This window comes from Sorghum bicolor, chromosome 9 (assembly GCF_000003195.3).
Source record: "Sorghum bicolor cultivar BTx623 chromosome 9, Sorghum_bicolor_NCBIv3, whole genome shotgun sequence".
Lineage (NCBI taxonomy): Eukaryota > Viridiplantae > Streptophyta > Magnoliopsida > Poales > Poaceae > Sorghum > Sorghum bicolor.
The window spans coordinates 55,284,760-55,305,297 of record NC_012878.2 but is presented as its reverse complement, the minus strand read 5'-3'; the positions used below and the strand labels follow the sequence as shown (position 1 = coordinate 55,305,297).

The 20,538-nt window shown below is 42.3% G+C and overlaps 2 protein-coding genes across 2 annotated transcripts; both read right to left on the bottom strand.

The window, feature by feature from the left end:
- On the bottom strand, positions 129-5,929 carry LOC8083005 (U3 small nucleolar ribonucleoprotein protein MPP10). Its single transcript, XM_002440063.2, has 13 exons — positions 5,689-5,929; positions 3,994-4,739; positions 3,398-3,453; positions 2,891-3,023; positions 2,695-2,811; positions 2,455-2,592; positions 2,234-2,302; positions 2,109-2,150; positions 1,951-2,019; positions 1,049-1,120; positions 913-966; positions 694-835; positions 129-527 (listed from the first exon to the last, which is right to left on the bottom strand). Exons 2-13 carry the CDS (start codon positions 4,693-4,695, stop codon positions 487-489), a joined length of 1,635 nt encoding a protein of 544 aa, XP_002440108.1. The 5' UTR covers positions 4,696-4,739; positions 5,689-5,929; the 3' UTR covers positions 129-486.
- LOC8068951 (senescence-induced receptor-like serine/threonine-protein kinase) lies at positions 7,465-15,184 on the bottom strand. The gene is made up of 13 exons (XM_021448199.1): positions 15,082-15,184; positions 14,370-14,922; positions 13,664-14,172; positions 13,411-13,552; positions 10,664-10,735; positions 10,498-10,569; positions 10,336-10,416; positions 10,046-10,215; positions 9,670-9,959; positions 9,446-9,572; positions 9,075-9,143; positions 8,269-8,461; positions 7,465-8,170 (listed from the first exon to the last, which is right to left on the bottom strand). The coding sequence occupies exons 1-13, from the start codon at positions 15,182-15,184 to the stop codon at positions 7,660-7,662; spliced, it is 2,892 nt and encodes a 963-aa protein (XP_021303874.1). The 3' UTR covers positions 7,465-7,659.

Below are 20,538 nucleotides of genomic sequence, written 5' to 3'. Positions count from 1 at the left end.
TCTGAGCGCGTTCAGAGATACAAGAAGATGAGATCAAACGGTATTTGCTACCTGCTCGTGGACTTAAATCTAAAGGAAAGTGGATACATTGCCAAAAAAAAGATAAACATGTTTATGAATAAATTAACTTGAATATAATGATTAGTCATCTTTATCTTTCATTTGCAATAGCTGCAAAGAAAATTATACATGTAGTGAATCGCAACCTGTAACCAAATCCATTGGTTGGGGCGAAGGATGAGCATTCTACCGTGTTCGAGTGTTCGACAGACACAATTCTTTTTTTTTCACTCTCAAAATTGTATCTCAGCAAATCAAAACTCTCGATCTTCTAGTGTACTTCTGTAGAGATATAAATGCTCACATTTTACTGTTCACGTAAAGGCTAATAGTACAGGGTACAATACAAAATTTGGAAAATTTGTATTATCACTCTTGTACCATTTGAAGCTAATGAGAAATTTATATGGTTTACTAACATTGAGTTCAATCTTTCTGCAACTTGGCTGGCCTCTCCTTATGGGATGCTGCATTTCAAGGAAAGGGAAACAAAAAATCATTGAATGTTCATCTTGAACACAACTGAAGTAAAGTGCATTTATCTGATTTTGGATGTCCTTGCAAAAAGCTCTGCATGAGATTGAGAGCGGAAAGGCATCCTCGTTTACTCTCAAGGGCCAAGGTAAAAATTACCTGCATATCTCCTTTTCTTGTTAGCTCTTCTTCTCTTGCGCTCAGCCTGTGTAAGTTCCCCCTCTTCCTTAACATCACCTTTTCCTTCAAAGATCTCTTCAGGGGCAAGCATTGCCGCATCAGAAACAGCTACAGGTGCAATCTGAAAGACAGAGATCATCACTACACAAATCACTCTGATAGAGCAACATCACAGGGAAAAGTGAACAATTTGTGTACCTCTTCCATGGCTAAAGCAGGAACATTTGCTTGTATAGACATATCCTCAATGACCTGAAAACACAATATTTGACTTCATACATAGAAAGTACTTAGCAAAAGAGATCGCAGATATGAATTTTGAAGTTATCCTTACTGGCTTTGGAGCAAAGTGGAAATGTGATAGCGCATCCAATTTCAAACATATCCGCTTAAATAAAGTATTTGCCTAGGTAGGAACAGTTAGTCATTAGTACACACTTATAGCTAACATAAAACATCAACAGAAAAAAAAAATAGCATCAACAGAGTGAGCGAACAAGACCAATATAGTAATTCTACCCCACCAAGTTTTATCTATAAGTATATAAGTATATATGTTATCAAAACAGCCTTAGTAACTGAACAAAAGAAACACATGGTTTTTACGTGTTGTGGCACCTATGGCATTGGGAGCATGCCAGGAGGCGTAGGCACTGCCTAAGTGACAGTGTAAGCCCATAGCGGGCCTTGTGGTGCCTTGTGTGTGTCATTCGGGCCTTAGGGGGCATGCCTGGATGCCTAGGTGACGCCTCAAATAACATGAAGAATCCAGTTCTTCATGTTTGTCTAACAAGTTATTTTGGAATCTAATGCAACTGGTCCAATAGACCAACTATAATTGATAGGCAATTTCATGGCATATGGCAAATAAACCATGGTCAAACACCATTGTCAATAGCTTATTTCTTTATAGTGCAAAAATTATATTGCAAACCACAACAAAGCCAAACTACAAATACAAGCAGTTATATTGCAGTGATCAAAATAAACAGAAGAGTACAAGAACTTGTTCAGATATATATATATATATATATATGAGAACCTCAGATATATATATATGAGAATAGTAACATCTGCCATGGTTCTCGAGAAAGACACTGAAAAAAGTATTCTGTAAAAAATATGCTTGCTTTCAAATCAACACAAATATAGTATTAGATTGTTGACAACAATTGATGTAAAGAGTACACTAAAACTAATTTCACCCATTCTAGCAAGGAGCCAATAATTACTCACCTCTTTCTTTAGTTCATCTGAAATAGAAAGAGGGGCAGGTGCAATGCCTGCCTTTTGTGCATAATCATCCTGGAAGAATAAAATCAACAGTAAATTGATTTACATACTAATGTCAATCAGTATGGATAGAAAATAAAAAATATTGGTATAGTGCGAACCTCATAGAGTTCAGCAAGACCCTTCTTGCTCTTAGTTTCATCCTGATGGAACAAAAATCACAATAATAAGATACCAATAGCAGAGTCGTCTTATGGCTCCCATGTAAGATATTTAGTTGGCATACCAGTTCCTTGTGCTCCTTTGGAGCTTTAGATGGCAACATAGTAGGTTTCTCGACATCATCAAAAAGACTCTGTAAGGAATCAGGAGATCAAATCTAAATATTAATAACAGAAACATAGAAAGTGACTGTCTGATTTAGTCATTGCAAAAAATGCACTATACTACCATAGCTGAAGTTGAACACCATATACATGAGCAAAAGGGAAAAAACAGAACATGTACCTCTGTGATTCTTTTCTTTATCATTTCTTCAAGGGAAGCTGTCACTTCCTCGGTGATTACAGGGGCAGGTCTTACATTGTGCTCAAAATCAAGGTCCACTTCTAGGGCGCTGTTTTTGGGCCTCTTAGAAGCAGTAACCTACAAATAACAATTTCGTTTATTTATAATTAAATGTAATAACATCATCAAATCATAATAATGCATAGCTGAAAGTAGAATAAAATGCATTATTTTTAGAACCTCTCCCTGCATGGTCCATGTGCTGGGTTCAAGGCTAGCTTTCTCCATTTGCTCTATTTTAGCACGCATCTTCAGACGCTCCTTTTCGTGAGTTGAGAGACCTTGCTCTTGTTGAACCTGTACAAAGGCAAACCGTTGACAAGCTAGCATATGTGCATACTCCAACTGAAATGAATTTATCTAGGGTGGAACCAACATTTCCATCATCATTCTCACTGTCATCAAGTTCAGATTCATGTGCATCATCATCCTTGAATTGAACTTTCTTTGTGGAACCATCTCTGTTCTTAACTTGCTTGTTATGTCCCTTCTCAAAAAAATCTTTATACCTGGAAAAACCCTTTGCAGTTCAGATAACAGTGCCAGATGGTATTCTATCTGCAGATGCATTCCAAGTACCACAGTGGCTACACTTTGTCCAGTCTGTGCATTAAGAACAAAGATATTAGCTACTTCTGCACTTTCCTAACGAGAGCCAGTTATCTAGTATTCAATGTGAATGATTGCCACCTGCCAGCACCATCTATATATAAACCTCTTACCAACAATCTTCACAAAAATGATGCCACGATAGTGAAAATAAAGTTAGCATACAGCTAAAGTCCAGTATACAAATGCTTCGTTTCTGAGAAGTGAGAAGTATCCAATCCAAAGTGATTTGCACTCACAATATCATATTTGAAAACTAGCATGAAAGGCTTACCGAATATCTCCACCGCCTGCTTCATCCTCCTCCTCATCATCCTCAAAATCTTCTAACTGCAGATAACAGCATCAGTGTTGAAGCTAAACAAGAATAATATCTTGACTAACATATGGTTTCATAAAACTTACAGTATTGGACACTGTAACTACCAAAACAAGATCATTAATTCAGGCAGGAAACTTGCTTCAAAACTCATATAACAGTATTGTTTTCTGAGCTCTACATGCTGAGTTACTTTCCCTTTCCCATCTGGCCATCTAACAGAAATTTTGGCTGCAATTCTACTTCAGATTGTTCACCATTATTTTCTATACAATAACTAAATATTAATTTGCTATAACTGAGACAGAGCAACAAAGAGAGATTGACCACAAAAGCCTTATCACATCTAAGAACTTCCTTAATTTTCTGAAGTATCTTTAGATGCTGAGTTACTTCCCCTTTCACAGCTAACAGAAATTCTAGCTTCACTTCTTGAAATACTACCTACTTCTGGTTCTATTTAATTGTTTCCTATAATCTATAAAAAAACACTAAAGATGATCTTGCTACAATTGGGAAATAAAAAGAGAGAATGACCATGAAATCCTTACATCCAATTGGTCCTCGTCTTCATCCTCATCGTCATCCTCACCATCACTCTCAACCATCCAGTTTTTCGCCGCCTTCTTCTCTCTCCGCTTGGCACCACTACCATACTCCTCTTCCTCACCCTTCTCCAGGAACTCCGTCAACTCATCTATCTTCAGGAACTTATCCTCCACCCCATTCCCTCCTCTACCATCCAGCTCCGCTTCTTCCTCCTCGTCGTCGCCCATTTCCTCCTCATCCTCTGTCCCCTCCAACTCCTCCTCGTCCTCTGTCCCCTCCAACTCCTCCTCCTCATTCTTCAACTCCTCTGATTCGCTACTTTCTCCATCCTCCTCCAACTGCTCACCCTCGGCAACAGCAAGCGTCTCCACAGGAGGCTGTTGCGAGGGAGGTTGCTGCTCGAGACGGCGGAGCTGGCGGCGCAGGTGAGGAAGGAGCGGGCGGGCGAGCAGCTCTATCTGGGACCAAATCTGCTCGGCGTCGAAGGCGGGGTCCGCGAGGAGGGTAGGGAGCGGCGGCGGCTGAGCAAGGGAGAGTGGCGCCAGAGAGGAATAGATGTACTGTGAGGCCGCTCGGGCGGCGGCGGCGAGGTCCACTGAGGGGGAGAGGAAGAGCGCCGGGTCGGCCTCGGTCAGTCGCCGCAGCGCCGCCTCGCCCTTCTCGGCGGCCGCCGCATCAAGCGGCTCGTCCAAGTCCATCACCATCACACTATCACACGGTGAGGGGAACAGCTGGCGACCCGTACTTACTACATACCAAAGAACAAAATCAAACAATGAATATCAGAGTGGAGCATCAAATTTCGGACTAAATTTAAATAATTCAAATTAAAAAAAATGGCAGGAATTCACTGAAACTCTCTCTAATCCATCTTATATCACAAAAAATGGCACAAACCACACCTTGCTGCTGCCAGCTGCCGCCTCTGCATTGAGATGGCCCAAATCTTGCAGCGTGCCTAGCTCACCCCCTGGACAATGTCCAGGAAGCAACCGTGGCTAATGGTGGATAACTAAGTGCCGCACTGCAGGCAGTGGCAGACCCAGAATTTGCTCAAGCCTAGGGCCTCTGACTAGCAGTGAAAACTAACCATTATACCCCTACCCAATGGCAACCCATTAATGTTACATATAGAAATAACTAAATTGAAGATAAAATTTCTATCTAATAGATGCAATGGTTGAACTAAAATTTCTAGTAGATATGAGTCCTGGTGCAAAGTTCTATTCAGTTTTTAAGTAATACCCAACTTTTATAAGTTAGGCCTGCCTATGTTTCACATATTTGAAGAAGTAAAAGAGCATTGCTAGAGAATCAGTTCACACCCTACAAAAACATACATGTTTACTCAACAATCTTTTTTTTTTTTTTGAAAACTACTACTCAACAATCAAATGCGATATAGAAAACTTTGTGCAAGTGAGCAAGTCAAATAACAAGCCATATCGAGGAGTGTTATACAAATACTTGGATCCATGTACGAAAAAATATCATAAGCCTCAGACAGTCCAAAGCAAGGGCTGCAACAATCAGGTAGCAGACACCAATATCTTCGACTAGGGAACTAACTGTTCTCAGCTAAACTTATTTAAATTTTTGCTAAAGAAAAATAAAATCTGGAGACTGTTGATCCTCATATCAGAACTGAGGGAGCCGGGGAGGGAGAGGAATCGAGGGAAGGGCGGCTGGGAACTGACGAGCTGGAGTCGCAGTGGCTGGCCGCCTGGGGCCTGGGCCTGGCGGTGGCCGGTGGGTGTTGGCGGAGCCGGCAGCCGCGGAGGCCGGAGCGTAGCTACCTCAGCGAACGGTGAACGCCGCGACCTCGACGCCCCGGCGGTGGTGCTTGCTCCGGTGCTCCCCGCTTCTCTTCTCCCGTCCGACGTCCGTGATGGGCGGCGGCGCGCACAAGGCAACGGGGATGTAGTACGGGAGCGAAAGCATTCCACTTCCCTAGTTGTTTTTTTTATGGGCCTTCACTTGTGGGCTAAAAACACGCAAGGCCGCAGGGGAGGGTTTTTTTTTTTTTTTTTGAGAGCACAGGGGAGGTTTTGGGTTTAGGGACAATACAAAACATGAATTACCTATTTACCTTTCTTTTCATTTTTCTGGGTAATTAAATTGAATATCACTATGAAATATGTTTATTATTATCAGTAATTTTTAAATACTTAGTCTGAATCATGGAATTATATGAGCACATTTTTCTCATAAGTAATTCCATAATAATCTCATAATTTGTTATTTCAATAAAAATGCTTTAAAAATCCAAAGAAAGTAAATGGCAAGATACTCAACATTTTCTTAAAACATGGGAACGATCACCATTACTCAGAACTTAATGTCAAATGCCCAACAGCTGAAAAGTTATGGCTGAAAATATTGTTCACTAATTTATTGTAATAGAAAAATATTATTGAATAGCTGACAAATTCGACAAATAATCCCAAGCGAACAGGATACCCAGACATAAATCTGCCCCAAAGGCAGCTAGCTTGTATGCAACGAGATTTCAAGAGCGGGGATTGTAGACTATGGAACTGCTATTAAAATTACAGAACAAGCTTTCTTTTAATTTCCACAGCAGCAACCCCTCATCGCATAGCCCCAGCCACCTGTCAATGATTCCTTAGTGAAAGCGCCATCACAGTTGATCTTAACAAAATCTTGTAGGGGTCTGGTCCAATCTGTCTTTCGCCGGTTTGGGACAGGTTCAGGAGACGCCATCTTCAGTGTTGCCCATTCTTTAGCATAGCAATTCACCACTTGTGCCAACTGTTCGTGTGTCCGTGCCTCCGTGGTGACTTCCCTTCTCGGACCCTACATCTTTCAGACCACCAGAGATACATGAAGGTGATGACTTGGCATTGGACGTTATCCTTCAGTTTCAGTGCCTCCCAGACCAGCGCCATAGCAGAGAGGCACTATTCCATTTTTTTTTTGACTGAAGTCAGCAAGGAAACCCTAGCCTATTTTTTTCATTTTTTTTATAATACAGACCTGTTTAAATTCGCTCCTACAGGAGTCGATCCCAGGTCTGCTGGTGCTACTCAGGTGCTCTAACCACTAGGCTAGAGGCCCTTTCGCGCACTATTCCAATTTTAATCTCGCAGCTTCCAATTGCAGGGCCGCCCACACCCCCTTCACACGTTTACATTTGAAAAAAAGGTGGGCGCCATCTTCTTCAAGCCGACCACATAGAACACAGTCCAGATCATCCATCTTTACACCCCTGCATTTCAAATTCACATGCAAAGCTAAACTATTATGGCATAACCTTCACATGAAGTGAAGCATCTTCTTGGGACAGTCTGCATTCCATAGTCGTTTCCGAACCTGATCGCCACCATCAGAATTAGCAGAGGAATGACCTGGTTGCCCGGTGGCTCTATTTCGATCCCTGTCCTCAATGTAGACTTTGTAGGCAGATTTAACAGAAAAAAATCCATAGAATAGCTATTTTTTGTTTGTCGCGTTAGAAGAAACTAAATGTTCTAAATATAAGGCTTAGGGGACGCACTTAGCTACAATCATGATTCCAAAGTCTCACAGAAAAAACATAACTCCATGCACTCTTTTTTCACCAACGATTACAATATCTTAACCTACGCTTATAACATCTGATCCAAACCTTCTTCGATGACATGACGTCATCGTAAGGAACAACAGCCTTATCGTGCAATGGGGCCTCCGCCCATTCTTGGCACCTTTCCAAAATTATGCTCCATCTCAAATGCAACGCTGATCTGGCTCACGTCAGTCGACTGGCTATCAGCCACGTACGCGTCGTAACCAAAGCTAGGGTCGCTGCTGCCGCCGCCGTAGAAATTGCCGCCCCTTGTACCGCCACCTCCGGTGCGGCGCCTCTCTTCAAGCTCGAGGCATTCCTGCAACTGCGCCACCACGTCGGCCATTGTAGGTCGTTGCGCCGACACCTGCACAGTGCACTTGAGCGCGATGTCCGCGGCCTTCCACACGCTGTTGACGTCGAACTCGCCGTGCATTCGTACATCGACGACGTCCTCAACGTTGCCCCGTGCCAAGCGGCGCCGCACCCATTGGATGATGCTAGTGGGCTCTGGGTCAGATAGGATGGCCTGCCTCCCTGTGACCAGCTCTAGCACAACGACACCAAAGCTGTAAACATCGCTCTTGGTTGTCGGCTGCATAGTTGCCTGATACCTATAATAAGAATGGGAGTTTAGGTTGCATAGTTGCTCCAACAATGAAAACTTTGAGAGATTGGATAGCATGAAGGTACTGGATTCACATTCACATACTCTGGATCGACGTATCCGGGTGTACCGACGAGAGTATTTGTGGCTATCTGAGCTTCGTTGCCAAGATTGAAAGCCTTGGAGAAGCCGAAATCAGCAATCTTGGCCTCCAATTTCGTGTTCAATAGAATGTTAGTCGCCTTCACATCCCTATGAATGAGAGGTGGGTTGCAACCCTTATGCAGATATTCCAACCCTGCAATTACATTAGTGTTCACTCTTCCAGCAAAACCATATGACTCCAATATCATTAGCTTACAAAGTAATAGTTCAAGGACCTTGATAACTCCAATGCCCCTTAACTTTGATGTGGATGTAGATATGCTATTCTGGTGTGCACCTCCGTAATGTTTGAATTGGATATACAAATTAAGGAATAAGGTGATATGATCCCCTATTTTTTTATGTATTGAATATTGAATGAAATGTGAAGCATGACAGTTGTACGCGTGATGAGGCGGCAACGGACATTCACACCCCCACTTAAGGGTTTGTTTGGATACCCTCATATCTAGTGAAACTTAAACTAAATTATATTTCAATCTACCTAATCACACGTGGATTAAGATGAATACAAGAGTAGACTATCCAAAAGGCCTAATATAAACTATAAGTAGTAACGGAGACCAAAAGGTTTGGATCTCGGATGAACCACTTACAAGTTTGAGAACAAGAAAATGCAGATTAATAGTTCAAAGACATAAGTAACATCTACGTTTAGTAAGCATTAGTATATTCATCACAAACAAGTACCTTGAGCTGAGATGCTAAAAAAAAGTACCTTGAGCTGAGATGCTAAAAAAAAGTACCTTGAGCTGAGTCCAGTGCAATTCGGAGCCTCTGCCACCAGGTTATGCATCTTCCATTTCGACCATTTCCTATATGAATGAACCGACAGATGAGAAATTCGTATCAACAGAGGCACTTTGTAAATGATCCGAAATCTTATAGATGAATAACACTTAAATCTTGTTATAAAAAACACTTCAATCTAGGCAGTTCAGAATATTATCATGTGTCGTGCAATACTCTGAACTGCCTGGATTGAAGTGTTTCTCAAATCAAACTCATCTCTCTCTAACTATAACGTCTATTCTTTTATTATAAAGATTATATATATATACTGGAGACCATATCCCATTGCCCTAATGACTTAATACTATTTGATCGGAGGAAGAACCTGCAATCTGCTCGTGTAGGGTGCCTTCTGACATGTACTCATAGACAAGTGCCATGTACTGCCCATCCTTGCAGTAACCAATCATGGAAACGAGATTCCTATGATGGATCCGTGTTAAGATCTCGGCCTGAACAAGGGATCAAAACTATTCAAATTCCTGCAGTATTGCAGTAACGTTCCTCAAAAGGAATTCTTGATGCAAATTCTGAAGAAATTCTCTCTACCTCTAAGAGGAACTCCCTGGCACCCTGGTTGGAAGACTCAGAACGCAGCTTGACTGCCACTTGAGTGCCATCCTCCAAGAAGCCATTGTAGACTTTGCCAAAGCCTCCTTGGCCAAGCACGCGCTGGAAGTTGTTCGTGATCATCTCCAGCTCCTTGTACGTGAACCGGCGGTTCTCAAGCCGCAGCGAGCTCTGCGCCTGCGCGTACGCGTCGTCGCCTGGTGGCAGTGGCGCTGGTGCATGGCCCATCGGCGTCTCGTTTTGAGGCATCACAGTGTTGGTCGTCGGTCCTGAGTGGCACATACAAGTATACAACAGACTTCAGTTTTGTGGTCAAGTTGGGGAAATGCTAGAGGAGACAGTTGATGCATGTCACCTTGTTCTTTGCGTCTCGGCACGAGATAGTATAGTAGTGCTACCACTGATACTATCACCACAACCAGAACTACAGGGACGGCAATGTAGACGGCAAGCTTGCTCTTCCCTGCCTTTGCCGGTTGACATGAACTGGTGTCGTTAGTGCAAAGGTTTGGATTGTTGTCATGTCTACAAACGAATAAAATTAAAAAAGAACGAACAGTTTAGAATTAAGTGAAACTGTTTTAATTCAACGGGTCCTATATTTGATTCTATATGGAATTATAAAATAGAATCAGATAAATCGACCTTAGAGTTAGGGATCCATCTTGAATTCTTTTGATAAGTCCGGGGGGGATCGACCCACTCAGCTGGTTGCCTGTCAAATCTCTGAAAAGAAACGAATGCTAGTCATGTGAATCAACGTGGGGGGGCGGATCAGGCTCGAAATATTTGAATCTAGTAACTTACAGAACTGTTAGTGAAGGTAATTGTGAAAGGGAATCAGGAATTGAGCCGGTCAAGTTGTTATGTGATAGATCCCTGTAAACATATACATATGAGCCGGTCAAGTTCTTTTGCATTGACCCATTACAATTTACAGGGTTGAAATATAATGGATAAAAAAAACACTTACAAATTTTTGACGGCCTTGAGATTTGCAAAAGAAGACGATATATCGCCGTCCAGGCCACTGTAGGATATATTGCTGCAAAACATACGACATTTCAGTTTAACCATAGCTTTTCTCCTATTCCAGTTTTTGAGGATACTAACAACCCCTTGTCCCAAATACATGACGTCTTGGACAAGATCATGTCAGCTTTCAAACTTCTTTGGATAATTAACTTTTAGATACTACTAATAGTAGGGGTGGGTAATTTTGAAACATATTCAGGACTGGTTTAGTTTTTTTCACAATGACAAAGGTTGGTTAGATGCAAATTTCGATGCTATTTTTTAGATTATCTTTTATAAAGACAAATGTGGTAATTTACATACAGATTTAAGGGGTTGTTTTATGGCATAGATGAGTAATTGAGATGTAGATTCAGAAAACAATCAGCCATAATTAGAGTCTATTAAACTAAGAGATTCTACAGCGTTTAGAAGTAATGAGAAATCCGCCTTTGAGGATGGATACCCTAACTGTAAGAAATACTAAACTACCCCTAGAATAATTAATTAAACTTTTTTTTAAGATCAACGCCTGATGATTTTTCTTTAGGGAGGAACCGGTGGTTCTTCGCAAGCACGGTAACAATGCTCCTAAACTAATGGCTACATGTTTTTTTTTGTAAGATCAACGCCTGATGATTTTCTTTTTTCTTTTGACTTTTGAATAGAACAAAGGTCATAAACAAGCCATTGCTTGTGATCATGTCATGTCAATTGTCATTAGCGATGAGCCCAAGTTATTTTTCTGTTTAAAACTCACTCTGCTAACAAATCTATTTTAGGTTGCATGCGGTCAACTTTTTAAAATTTTACAAATTAGCTTCTATTAATTATTGGTTTTGGATATTAGAGAGTGTCTGTTAATTTGCCTGTGTCAATGTAACATCGACAAGTAAATCACATAAATCTTAAGATCTATAATAAATGTTAGATGCAATAAAAGATTAATCTTATATATGAAAATTTGACTCAACTTAAATGGGTATCTACTATGCGCAGCAAATGCCTGCATGTGTTTTAAAGTACAGGCTTGGACTCAAGCGGCTAGGCCATGATATGAGTGGATGATGCATTGACGCAAAGATTATGTGGCTCTTAATATGGATCTACGTATGACACTCGTGAGAGTGGAAGTGACGAAAGAGGGAAACCCGTGAAAGTGAGAAGAGTGGAAGAAGGGTGAGAACAAGGGATAGGTTTGTGCGTTAAAGTACATTTGTTGGATTGAATGGTGCTTGTGTTAATAATAATGAGTTATTTATTTTTGTTGGATTTAATTGGGTTTGGCCCAACCTTAAATCAAATAAATTTCAATATCCATAATAAATGTTAATACAATAAAAGATTAATCTCATATAGTAAAGTTATATGAGATTGACTCAACTTAACTAGATAGTTATTATGTGTACTTAGGTTGTTATGAGTTTTAAAAAGTGGAAGGCAAGTCGCACGTGCACTGCCACGTGTATGGTCTTAGATGGTTGGGCCATGACATGGTTGGTGTGATACCAGCCAAAGCTTTGTAGCTTCAAACTCAAAATGGTAAGGGTGAAACTAAGGGACAGATTGGGAGTGAGGCACAAAAGGATTTGGCAGCTCTAAATTCAAAGGGAGAATGATAAAAGAGAGGAATGATAGATTAAGAGACAGAAAAAAAGTGAGATGAATGGATGATCATCGTTGCCTCTTGCTCGTTCTCGCGTCAGATCTGGTGGACCATTCTAGCGGTACTCGGAGCCGACGCGTCCCAGGTAGGCGATGGGACCCTGGTAGCCTGGTGGGACAAGTGGCAGCAGAGATGGCACGGGGATAAGCAAAGAGGAGCCGACACCCTATTCGCGCTGGTGGCTTGGAAGATTTGGAAAGAGCGAAACGCATGATGCTTCCGAAGCGCTCCTTCCACCATCAACTAGCTGTTGTCCACCATCAAGCATATCGTCGATCTGTGGATCGATGCTGGGGCACGAAACCTAGATTGTCTCATCCGTGAGTAATAGGTCATGTGTAGAGTGCTGGAGAGGCTGCGCTGCTTGTAATACCTTTAGGCCGCCCTCCCCCTCCGGCGCCTCAGCGCGTCTGTAAGAATTTTTCTCTACTTAATACAAAGATGAATGGATGATAGAGAGAGTGAGATACGGAAGGGAAAAATACCACTTTTAATATTATCTATAGAAACCTATTAGATATAGGTATAGATATTGGTAGATTTAATTTTGAAAAGTAATAGTATGCCTTATGTTTTTCTCTCCCAACAAATCAACTAAGCAATAAAATAAGCCTTTTTCAGTGAAAATCATATATATTTGTGGTGTTTTCAGTATGTATATTACAGAAAAAAGTCCCCATAAAAATTGTGTTTCGATGGCTACAGAACATCGTCAGATGTTCCCACCATCATCTGACTGACAACTGAGCAGGTTAATTATGATCGGAACATGTGCTTTCCTATGACTGAGGCCTTGTTTAGTACGCAAATTTTTTTGTTTTTGGTTACTGTAACATTTCGTTTTTATTTGACAAACATTATCCAATCACGGAGTAACCAGGCTCAAAAGATTCATCTCACAAATTACAGGTAAACTGTGCAGTTAGTTTTTATTTTTGTCTATATTTAATGCTCCATGCATGCGACCAAAGATTCGATGTGACGAGGAATCTTGAAAATATTTGCGAACTAAACAAGGCCTGAGTGAATATACTACTTACACGCTGGTGATTCTCGGACGATCAGGTGGTACGGCATCACTGCAAGTCAACCCGTCCCACGCGTAAGTCTTAGGACTACACGGGTCACCGGCCCAGTTCTTCTTGAGCCGATAATTCGCCTTGATGTCCATGATGGCAGATACTGTAAGTACGTTGATTGCTCTCAGTTAGCAATAGTTAGCGTGCATCTACTGTTAAGTGTTAATCGACACTTGCTCAAGTAGTACGTCCACAACTACAAGTACAAATATACCGTCGGAGGAATCCGTAACGGCGCTGGTGGTGGAGATTACGGAGAAAACCTCGGCGGCGTTGATGAAAGGCGGCAGCGTCGAGTTGGCCGTGCTGTCAATGGAGACGTTGTACCGAGGGGAGCGCTGCAAGGGAGCAGTGCTGTAGATGGCGTCAGAGAATAGGTAGTCTGGCCTGAAGCCGCGCGGCGACGACCACACGTCGTCGTTGATGCTGACGATGAACTCGCGCAGGGCGGCGTTGCTGGACAGGAGCTGCAGCTCGGAGAAGTGCATGATGGCCATGTACCCCGGCGTCCGATCGTTGGGCTGCGGCACAGAGTCCCAGAAGAACCAGATGCTGTTGGTGTTGGATCCGTTACGCGGAACGATCGCTGTCTGCATCACCATGGACGGCACCTCGAATTTGTCGTCTTTTAAGTTTTGCACCTTCCTCGTCGTCGATATCACGTCCCAGGCGGCGCTGTTCACCCGAGGGGGCCATACTCTGTCCCGTGGATCATCAGGGTACCTAGTCAAAACCAGGGTGACTGTCTTATTCGTTTGACTGATAAATCATAGCAGAAATATTATTAGCTGAGTTTTTATAAGAAAAAATATTATTGAATAGCTGGTATATTCATCTGATAAGCTTAAACGAACATTATTGATAGTCTACGTGGTGATGACTAGAGATAGGTGACGATGGAGTTGGATTTTTTTGCTCACCTGACAATCTCATCGGCCCCGAAGTTGACCCTGCCAAGGAGGACCAGGCCCTGCGTCGCGTTGGCTTGCGGGTAGAGCGAGTTCTTGAGTGGCCTCAGCTCCAGCGCGGAGATGAACGGCGTTCCTGAGCCGGTGTTCACCAGGCAAACCTGCACGAAGTCGTCGGGGGCGACGAGGATGGCCTCCCGCCTCACCAACTCGTCCGGGCTCGAGACGTTCACCCTGGACCAGAAGTTGACGCCGGCGTAGAGGTCGAAGATGGGGGGTCTGTTGAGGCCGTCGTAGTTGCCGTACAAGAACTCGGCTCGGAGGAGGTACTTGAGCCCGCCTGCCACGGGGAGCCGGAGCGTGTAGCAGCTGCGCGCGCCGCCGCCGTCGGGGAAGCTACGCGCGGTGAGGTGGCGCGTCGCGAGCGTCGGATTGATGAACTCCACCGAGATGTTGTGGTTCGAGCCGGCGTCGGTGAAGGCGGCGTCCGGGGCGTACGACAGCTTGGTGGCGTCGTCCACGGAGTTCGCCGTCCCCGGCAGGCCGCAGTCTATGCTGATGAAACCTGCAACCGCGCAGGACCTTTAAATTTCGTTGTTCTTCAATCGGTGCATGGCCGCACATGGACATGGAGCTGGAGCGGCGGTGTTTTGTCCTCCTCTGTGCATCGTGCAGGAGGATATGGAACATTGTAAGAGTGCAGCCAACGAGATGATGACCATACCAATGCTGTCTGGCTGTGCACGAGCCTGAAGGACCCCGGCAGCCAAGGCGAGGCCGATAAGCAGCAGCAACCACGACGATGTTGCCACCATTCTTCTCGCCATTGTGGTTCCTCACTCGTGTAGGCAAGCAGCCAAATAGCTATTTATGCTCTTATTACGTGCTCTAGGTAGATTAGCATTTTTTTATCCGCTACTCATTCTATTTTCAAATTACAAGATGTTTTTGACTTCTCTAGATATGCTAGAGCATCTCCAATAGTTTTTTTTTTTGAAGAAACAGGCCTCTACTGAAAATTTTATTAAAAGTTGCCAAAAACCATAATTGGTAGATCAATCACTTCTCTAAGTAGTTAAAAAAATGTTGGGAGCATGTTTCTGGGTTCCTCTAGCAGTTTCTAAAAGCTCGCTTCTAAAATATATAAGACAAATTTACATTGAGATCTCTGCCCTACTTCTTTTTTTCCCATGTGCTTCCACCTTCAAATTGACCGATTGATGTTTTCTCAAGTGCGGAAAGAATAGAAGTTGAGATAGGGAGTTGTTGAAGAGCAGTTTTCTCAATCTTATAAAAAAAAATCTAGATTGAGAGTGAATTTTGAATACTGTTGGAGATGCTTTAACTTTTGCTATGCACTTAATTATATATGCACTCAAAAAATCTAGATTAAGAGTGAATTTTTTTCTCTCTTCTCTTTTCCTTTCTTTTTTATCTAAATCCTAGTGTACCATACGATAGATGCTTTTATAGTCATTTATTTGCCTTCTGACCTATGACACTTGAAATTGCCATAGATTCTGGTTCATACTTTAAAGAGACCGACTAACCAAATTTTGAAGCGAGCATGCCATGCAATGGAGACTTAATAGAGATTTTCGCCTAATGAATGGACAAGTCACGAGTGACTTTCTTACAGGCTTAGAGCTTAGTTTGCTGCTAGTTTCATATGATCTCTCGTGCTTTGTTGCTTTTTGGGAGTTTCTCTTCATTTATCAAAGTCTGAAATTTTATAATAATGGTCGGTTGAAGGGAAAACTGTTGCAGAGACAAATTTTTTTATCTAAAAAATATACCAGCATGCATGATGCATGTAAGAGCAAGGCTAATACAACCAAAGTCTGTAAGCTTTTTTACGGCTTTCTCTTAGTCTACTTATACAGTATTCAGTTCTTCACTATTAATACTTAACCCACCTGTCTCTTTCATATATATTTTTTTGGTTTTTATACCTAAGTTGATTATAAGCTTATGGTCCGTTTCTTCTCTCTCCTTCACCTTAGCATTTAGTCAGCCTGTTATTATATTTGCTCTGAGAGAATTCAGATGCAGAAGATTCTTAATGTTGTAAATTAAACCATCAATGTTAAGTATATCGATTTTGTTAGATTGTGCACGAGATTGAAAACCCTGGTGGCGGCAATGACGAGAGGAAGATAAGAAGCAACGATGACGTTGCTGCCAGCACCTGAATGATCGAATGCTTCGTCGCATAAGCAATGATCGTATGTATTATGGACGAACAATTCCCTCAGGACTTTTGTTATTACGAAAGAAAAGTTGATGAGCACATTGATTTGCATCAGCATGCCCATCATATTCATATCAGCACACTCCTATCCACTTTCAAAGCTTGCCCATAGCCATAGCGTAGGTCGTCGATGCCCCCGGCTAAAACATAGTAGTACACAAACCAGTTCTTCATGGGACCAGCATGACGTTAATAGCTTTGTATTACTAGCGATTAGTAGCTGATTGGATAGCAGTGGCCCACAAATAGTTGACTTTTGACTTCTTGTCTGCTCTGGAAATTGCATGCCAGAGATCGTCTATTTTATAAAAAGGAGGGAGGTTTAATCCATCATTCATTTTTAAAAGTAAGTGTATGTTGACCAAGGTTCCTCCGTATCATAATTTTCTCTAAAAAAACATCATAGTTTCAACTATTTGAAATTTGCACACTTGTTTTTTAATGTTGCAATGATAATCATGGCTATTTGATTGTTCCATTTTCACCATCCTCGATTTTGAAGCATGTTTGTAGCATATAGGGCTGGGCAAGTTTACACCATACTACCTCTGTCCCCGGATTAGATGTTTTGTAAGTTATCACAAAACTCAACATAGATGAAAAAATGACTCCCTACATCCCTATAAGAATCTTGTATCTGAGCTCGAAGAGACGTCTGCAGCAGTAGCAACATGCGTCTTGAGAGCAGCATCGTCTGAGCCTGTTCGCTTGAGCTTATCTATCGAATTTATCAGTCATTCAACAATATTTTTCTCTTATAATAAATTAGCGAGCAGTACTTTCAGCCATAGATTATCAGCCTCTTCTCCCACACTATGTGTTTCCTTTTATCTTTTATTTGTAGTGGACGACAGGAGCTGATCCATGACAAGTGTTGTAGGGGCTGCAGAAGCTAAACCGTAGTCTGCTATAGGAGCGACAAAAGCTAAAACGTCTTTATTTATGGTACAATTTTTCAAACACTAGAATGCCCTCTGTTCTAAAGTGTCTTTTTTTTCTTCAGTTTCGGTTTTAACAATTGAGAAGTTCAGTCTTGGCTTCAGCTTTGGTTTTAGGGTCCAATTAAACAAAAGAACCGAGAAAATCAACTCCTATACAATGAAGTTGTGCATGGATCATAACATTAGCCTGCAGCACAAGTGCCCAATAGCCCAGTCAGGGCCCAAACATTCCTCCACTCATCTCCTCAAGTCCAAACCATCTAAACCCAACCTTATCCCTAACCCTAGTGTGGGAGAATGCATGTTAGAGTGGCACGCATGCACTACGCAGCAAAGGGCCCGACACGCAGACACGATGTGGCGAAGAGGCGGCACAACAGGACCCTCACGCGAGCAGAGTCATGGTGGGGCATTGCAGGCTCCCGGACGAGTCTACTCTGCAGCTCTCTACACGGCAATGGCGGGGCAGCAAACGAGTCAGTGTGGGATGCACGGCGTGGCCGTAGGACAGGCACGTGCAGTGGAATAAAAAACAAGCAGAAGAAACCAACTCGTCATTTTTTATTCTATAAATAATTACTACTATTGATTTTGGAAACCGAATTTCTTAAAAACCAAACAAACCGAGCTGATTTGTTGGTTTAAACCAACTAGCCAGTTCTAATAACCTAATAACATGTACCACTAGTTAGTTTTTTTTTTACAGAAATACAACTAGTTAGTTGCTTTTGGTTTCATGAAGCATGATGCATAAAGTCAAGGAAACAAATCCTGCCCAAAATTGGTTCATGGAATGTATGTGTAAGGCGTATGCCATGTTTTGTTGGAGTAATTGAAAGGAGAGAATGACAGTTTGAAAGTAGGAGTTTAAAAATCTTGTATTTGTTCTGTGATAGTTTGGATGGGAAGTGGAACATGAGTCTAGAGGGTTAACTTCCATCAATCAATTCCCTTACGAGAGGAATGGTAATTGGATGAGAATTATGATCTTAATAAAAGATAAATACTCAATCCGTCCAAGAAAAAATGCAATTCTCGTATTTCAAGAAGTCAACTAATTTGAACTTTGACTAAATTTATATAAAAAGGTACTAATATTTATAATACAAAATAAGTACTATTAGATTAGTTATAGAATATGTTTTCATAATAAATGTATTTAAAGACATAAATATTAATATTATTTACTATAAGCTTGTCAAACTTAGACTAGTTTGACCGTCACGGTTCTCATAATTATATTCTTTTGTGAATGGAGGGAGTATATAATTACTTTATCATAACTTGCCATATAATTTCTCACTAAAAACCCCACAAACAAATAGGGGATATGAAATCTGACCTTAGCTCTCAATTTTTGCAATATTTCCTTCTACTCCATCAACTCATAACACGGACGCCGTGTTTAGTTCGTGAAGCGAAAAATTTCGTGATACTGTAGCACTTTCATTTGTTTGTGGTAATTATTATCCAACAATAGACTAACTAGACTCAAAAGATTCATCTCGTAAATTCCAATCAAACTGTGCAATTTGTTTTTATTTTCGTATATATTTAATACTTCATGCATGCGTATAAAGATTCGACGTGATGGAAAATCTTGAAAAATTTTGGATTTTGGGTGGAAGTAAACAAGGCCTAAACAAGATAACAAAAGTGAAAATCAAATTTCCACATTTTTTGACAATCATTTCCACATTAGTTACTTTTTTGGGGCACGCGTCGAGCGGCCTACACACGAACTCGCGTCCGCGAGGCCGAGACGGCGAGACGGAAGCCGGAGGGGAAGCGGGCTAGCGGGGGCGACACGACGCCACGCCGCCGCGGTCGCCCATGCGGGCGCGGTCCCGGAGCCGCGGTTTCTGAAAGCCACAGGCTGTCTCGACGCGTGGGTGCGGTCCGTGCGGAGCGGCGAAGCCGTAGCCGTAGCCGGTAGCCCGTAGGCCCCCGCCCGCTCGAGTGCAGCTGTACGTCCGTCGTCGCACGGCACCGAAGATGCGACGGGGGTTGGAGTCTGGGTACGATCTGTGGAAGCTGCGCGCGGAAAGCGACCCCGCGCTCGGTGATTAGGCCGGTTGCCATTGAGGTCACGAGGTGACGTCGGCTTATACAAAAGGGGGAAAAAAAATCAGATGTCCATGCATTGTTGGCCTGGCCCGTTACGCGATTTTGCATTTCCAGCAGCCTCCATGAGGTTAGTGTCGTTCTCTGTGCCTCATTTTCCAGGCCGCCGTATCGCACGATCATCAAGCTATAGGACCTTATAAACGCCTTTTATTAAATTGTTGGAAGCTGTCATGATCTTACTTTCTTATAATACAGTATAAGGTACGGTGTCTTTTCTTTTCGGCAACAAGCTAACCATAGCTTAGTCATGTTTATATAATAACTTATCAAAGACTAAATTAAACTAAAGAAATTAACCCCATTCATACCAAACTCCTACGTGTTGTTCTGATCTAGTCAAAAGGAGAAGAAATGGTTTAGCTTCTATACTACTCCGTCAAATGAAAAAAGTGGACCATGAACGCACAAAATAAGTTTATGGTTCTATAGGGAATGTGGCGTGTCATGGCACCGCAATGGTTTTAGTTTAGAGAGAAGAGTCAATGTGTAATAATAGGAGCGTCAAGGTTCCTCTCCAACAACTTGGTAAAATTCACTCGGTAAATCTTGGGTTATAGCAAGCTGCAAATTAGTTTGGCAAGTGAAAAAAAGATATATCTCCAACAAGTTGCTATTTTCACTTGGTAAAATTGAAAAAGTTGGCCCATCTTTCTCCACAACTCAGATTGGGCCGTGAGTCCGCCGTATCTCGTTCGTACGTGAGTCTACCGTATCCCCTTTCGTACGTGAGTGTGTCATATCTCCTTCGTGCGTGGCCGTGACTCTTGCGTGTTGCGTGCGTGGCCGCCGCCGCCGCTGTTCGGTACTCCGGCCAGGCATCTTCAACGTCGCTCCTCGTCAAGCTACTCTGGCGCGGCACGGC

What these genes read in the sequence shown, in the direction of transcription:
- LOC8068951 (XM_021448199.1), bottom strand. Translation starts at nt 15,184, where the DNA reads ATGGCGAGAAGAATGGTGGCAACATCGTCGTGGTTGCTGCTGCTTATC. An exon ending in CTCAAGGCCGTCAAAAATTT is followed by an intron (nt 10,570 to 10,663) that starts GTAAGTGTTTTT and finishes ATATGTTTACAG; the next exon opens with GGATCTATCACATAACAACT. An exon ending in CCTACACGAGCAGATTGCAG is followed by an intron (nt 9,144 to 9,445) that starts GTTCTTCCTCCG and finishes TCATTCATATAG; the next exon opens with GAAATGGTCGAAATGGAAGA.
- LOC8083005 (XM_002440063.2), bottom strand. Translation starts at nt 4,695, where the DNA reads ATGGTGATGGACTTGGACGAGCCGCTTGATGCGGCGGCCGCCGAGAAG. An exon ending in GTGAGAATGATGATGGAAAT is followed by an intron (nt 2,812 to 2,890) that starts GTTGGTTCCACC and finishes GCCTTTGTACAG; the next exon opens with GTTCAACAAGAGCAAGGTCT. An exon ending in GTCTTGCTGAACTCTATGAG is followed by an intron (nt 2,020 to 2,108) that starts GTTCGCACTATA and finishes TTATTCTTCCAG; the next exon opens with GATGATTATGCACAAAAGGC.